The 5000-nt window shown below is 44.7% G+C and overlaps 1 protein-coding gene across 1 annotated transcript in view; it reads right to left on the bottom strand.

Moving 5' to 3' along the window:
• The window catches only part of LOC310798241 (zinc finger E-box-binding homeobox 2), a gene marked incomplete at its 5' end in the record, with an annotated part of 37330 nt that extends 32508 nt beyond the window's left edge, over positions 1-4822 (bottom strand). Inside the window, one exon of the mRNA XM_083660724.1 lies at positions 4762-4822. Within this exon, the coding sequence (XP_083516850.1) occupies positions 4762-4822 (61 nt within the window). The remainder of the gene's footprint in view (positions 1-4761) is intronic.
• Positions 4823-5000: the final 178 nt, after the last annotated feature.

Below are 5000 nucleotides of genomic sequence, written 5' to 3'. Positions count from 1 at the left end.
CATGTGAAGGATGTCGGAGGGACTCAATCAAGGGATTCCCCATCAACTGCTTTGTGAGTCTGGCATCAAACGGCGCGAGAGCCGGGATGGGAGAAACGTGTGACTTCTTGGGAGCCGTGTGGGAACGTCGAGGAACAAATGAGGAAACGCTCGCAGTGGATTATCCCACGTTCTGTCACCCAAGTCTCCTCTCCCCCCCCCTCCCCCCCCACCACCACCATCTCTTGTCTTCTCATTGAAGGACTGTTTTTGCTGTCTCTCTCCAACCCTGTCAACCCCATCACTACCCAACCTCTGTCATCCTCCTCTCCTCTCCTCTCCCCCCCCTCCACTCCCTCCCGCTGGTTCTGACGCCTGGGTTGAGCCCCTTGAAGAGTCCGGGTAATAAACTCTGGTGCCTGGGCTCCTCATTGCTGTCTCGCTCTCTCCCCACGCGTCGTGGATACTTCGTCGGCTCGGTCCAAAAGGCACGCGGCCCTCCTCCTCTACTTTGTACATTACAACAGCGTCACTCTCTTTATTTCAATGTCTCCCCCCCCCCCCCCCCCCCGTTCCCTCTCTCTCTTTCTCTTTTTCGCTGCTCAAGTCTTTCTTGTACAGTGTGCTCTGCCCACTGTGGCTGCGCTGTGCCAGAAAAACCCACACACACACAAACACACACACACAGACACACACACATACGCGCGCGCACGCACACACACACACACACAGACACACACACACACACACATACACACACACACACACACACACACACACACACATACGCGCACACACACTCACACACAGATCCGTACACGCACACACACACAAATAGGCAGTCACAGACACACAGCTGGGCCCCAGCTGCATACAAAGACTGGGGTTTGGAAATCAATGAAGGAGAAAGAAGAAAAGGGGGAAAGAGTTTAAATAAATTGGCACTTGAAAAAAGGAGAAAATTGAAAAGGAGGGAGAGAGGGAGAGAGAGAGAAAGCTGGGCGGAAAAAGGCAAATCAACTCAACAATAGGGTGGTTTTTCGTGCGCTAACAAAAAATACAGTGAGAGGCCATGGGACTAAATATGACCTTAGTGGCGGCACTTATGTAACGGAGTCGGGAGGCGTCGGTTCAACTCGTTTGGGTCGAAATATTTCTGAAGTATGGTAGCTTTTTGAATGAGTGTGATCAGTAGGATGTCATTCATGGCAAGCGTACTGTAGTCCGTTAGTTTGAGAGGCCAGGAGAAAGCCCATCCAGAGTGGAGCCAGTAGACTCTGCTGCTGCTAGGAGAATTAAAAGATCATATTGAGTGCAGGAATATAGAATAGCGAACACATCAGTTACTTTACAAGATAAGTAGGTTGTTCAAATCCGTTAAGGTGCAGGAATGGTGGATGAATGGATGAGAGGAGGTACAGGGTTGCTTCAGTGAGAGTTTCATCATGTTCTCTCTGTCTTTTCTCTATAAGATGGTGAATCGTTGCATCACGTTAGTGATAACCACGTCAAGCGTGTCATCGTTTTTGTTCAGAAAAAGGCAGATATCATCTCGTCCGCCACCCATCGACGTATCCTAATGCTATAGGCTCATACTGTAAAGTGCACGTACATGGTGTGATGAATAAAACGCGTCCGCTCATTAAAAACGACGGTGAATAATTTCCCAAGCTTCACTATCAAAAGCGAGATGATTATTTCACCATCAAATCACCTTATGGTGTTTGAAATCATCGATTCGACAGCTTGTATCGTGGGCCTGAAGGGCGGGTAAATGCTAAGATGTTGTACCACTTGGCTATCGACGCTAATTAATTCACACTCTTTGAAAGTGCAATCTTGCACTCACTCACAGCCAGTAAATACAGGTTGTCATCTTCAATGGATAATGTTTCCTTCCTCTGTCCCAGGACTGTTAAACAGGGCTGCTTTCAATCTGCCAGCAGCGACGGAGACTAGTCATTTCCGCACATCGCTTGATATTGGTGGACATTGACAGTTTTATTGGGGGAGACAGAGACATAATCAATAGGCGCCTTTGGAGGAAGAAGAAAAGCCAGGCTATGTTTCTTCTCTTTCTTCTGGTTTGGACGGGATCCCCTAATCGCTGTCTTATGAAGCGGGCCTGCCAAATTCATTTGGTTTTATCAAGGACCTTTTTACTCCCTAACTTGCATAGCACATTCCAAATTCTAACACACAGCATAAATACACACACATTTGTTCACTGACACGCACGCACACAAACACACACGCATGCACACGCACACAGAGACACACACACGCACTCGAGCATGCGTGACATACACACACATATGCTATGCATGCGTATAGAAATAAGCATGCCATCACCACATGCACTCATGCATAAACATGGCCTATGCATATATAAAACGTTAAAGACAATGGGGCAGCTTGAGTTAATTTCCTAACTGATCATGTGCTGTTGAATATGTTAAAGATAGCCTTGGATAATGCACAATATTCAAAGATGATTATGCTGCAATTGGATGCTCTGGGGACATTGTTCCTTATCAGCTGAAAATCAATCTGTAAATATGATCAGTTTTGTATTTGTTTACATTCACTGTTGTGTTGAGATGCCTTCATTTCTTCTAAATTATCACGCCTTTACAGGAACTCAAAGGCAACGCTTATATCTCCTCTGAGGTCATTACAGGAATGATAGAAGCTGGACTGTGTGGCTACAGGAATAAGTGACAAGTCCTTATCACTAAGTGTGTCTTTTCACTGATGGCTTCACGTCAGCGTGCGACGCTGGTGATTTGGTGAAGGAGAGTGGGGTGGACAAAGTGCTATGTGACAGCAAGAGGTGTGAGAGGTGTGTGTGTGTGTGTGTGTGTGTGTGTGTGTGTGTGTGTGTGTGTGTGCGTGTGCGTGCGCGTGCGTGCGTGCGCGTGTGCATAATGTGTGAGTGTGTGTTTGTGTGTCAGCAGTGTGTGTGTGTGTGTGTGCACAAGTGAGTGTCCGTTAGCGCTAAGCAGCCAGAGGGGTTCTCACCCTGGTGTAAGTTGACTGAGCCTCACACCTCTCTGTCTGAATCAAAATGAGGAAACTCTTTACAGCAAACTAATAAACCCGACGAGGAAACTGATCTGCTCACAGCAAAAAGAGTTGAGTGGCTGCATGTTAGATCAGAACCAAACAGTCACACTGCAGGATTTGAGTATATCAACCACCAGAGTACAGAACATCAAGCAATATGTGTGTGCGTGTGCATGCGTGTATGTGTCTGTGTGTTCCTCATGTATGTTTGTCAGACAGACACACAGGTGTGTGTATCTTCACGTAGGTTAGAGTATGCTTCTCATTAGTAGGCTAATACAAAAAAAACAAGACACTATTGGTACGAACTGAAGTCTGTATTCAGCAACGTGTCTATAAGTTCCTCTTAGCCATGTTATAGGAAGTGCATTCACAGTCACTGACATCATCTATTAGATAACGCTTTCCAGTTATTAATCATAATGGTGTTGACATTTAAAAGACATCAAACTTAATGAACAGTTTAAGCGGATGAGGCTGCTGCCCATGTGCATTTAAGCCAGATATGGCAGAATAAGCTGCATGGTGCCTCAGAATTTGCATTTAGTAGCATATTTACATATTTTATTTTCATCTTAATTTCTTACACTAATACAAAATGTGCGGGTGGTTGTTATAATAAAAGCTTGTTGACACAGTTCTGTGATTGAACTTAGGTAATTTATGGGTTTGATCAAGTCCAACTAATAGCAGAAATAAATGGCATTGACGTTAAGAAAATTAAAACAGGACAACTAAATAAAAAGTCTCGTTTTTATAAGTTCATTTAAAAATATTAGCTATTTTCCTCTTCTTTATTTTCTATTAGTTCATTTTCAGTAGGCCTATTTTAAATATCTGTTTTTACGTGTAGCCTATAATTTCTTTATAATTTACATTGTCAAGTAGCCTACCAAACATAATAAATGAATGTCATATTTCAACTTCATAAAACAGAATGCCGAGAATATAGAAGATAAAGGGATAACGCAGTGTTGATATTTGGTTAGAGAGTTGCAAGTTGCATGACAAGCAAAAGCTTGTAAGAGAAAGACGCACTGAAATAGGCACACAGACATGATTGTGATTGTCAATTGCTATTCTGCAATGTTTGTCGTCTAAGTTAAAACTGCAAAATCAAAGTTTTACTCTACTTCAAATGAACTTTTTGTACACTTGCAACGCATAAGGAAGATCCTACAAGTTGCCTAAATGTTTCAGAATGAACAGCCTACCCTAAATGGCCATCATCAGGTCCCCATAGACGCAGCTACAGGTTGTGGACTACACTTGCGGATTGCCACACACACCTTGGATTGCACAGCCTTTCCCAAATCTGCCATACAGCTAACGGTATTGCACGTATAGGCTAGAATAATCCCAGCAATCAGCAATAACTGACAACCTGACGAAAGTTGACAGGCTGACAGCGCATCTCGGCAACTCCTGCTGCTGGAAGGCGCAAGGAAACGCGCACAAACGTGCAGCTGAAATATGAATGAAGTCAAAGTAGGCTACAGTGCCACACACACACACACACACAGTAGTATGCTCTTCACTAAGACATTCATTTCAGCACTGTTAGGCTACCAGGTTTTCTATGATGAGTAGCCTAAAAAGCCAGTTGACTTCAACACGGTGGTCCGCTTCAAACGCGCTTCTGGCCGCGCTACGTTCCATTCTCTATCTGATCGCATCATGTCCTAACTCATTCAAACTTTTCACACATGTTCTTACCTTGGTTTCTCCTGGGGTTGGCTTGTTTCCTTCGCTTGCCCCTACTTTCTTCTGTCATCATCATCACGCTTTGTTTGAAAAACTGTCCTCCAGAGTGTAGCAGTGTGTATGATCGTCTGTGTGTGTGTGTGTGTGTGTGTGTGCGCGTCCCGAGTCCCCGCCTGGCTGCAGCAGAGAGAGAGTGGTGTGAAGCATCGCCTTGCTTCACAGCGGGAGAGCAGAACCTTGATGGACTCCCA

Source organism: Poromitra crassiceps, assembly GCF_964638095.1.
Source record: "Poromitra crassiceps genome assembly, chromosome: 25".
Lineage (NCBI taxonomy): Eukaryota > Metazoa > Chordata > Actinopteri > Beryciformes > Melamphaidae > Poromitra > Poromitra crassiceps.
Note: the sequence above shows the minus strand (reverse complement) of the source record. Positions and strands in the feature narration are given on the sequence as shown.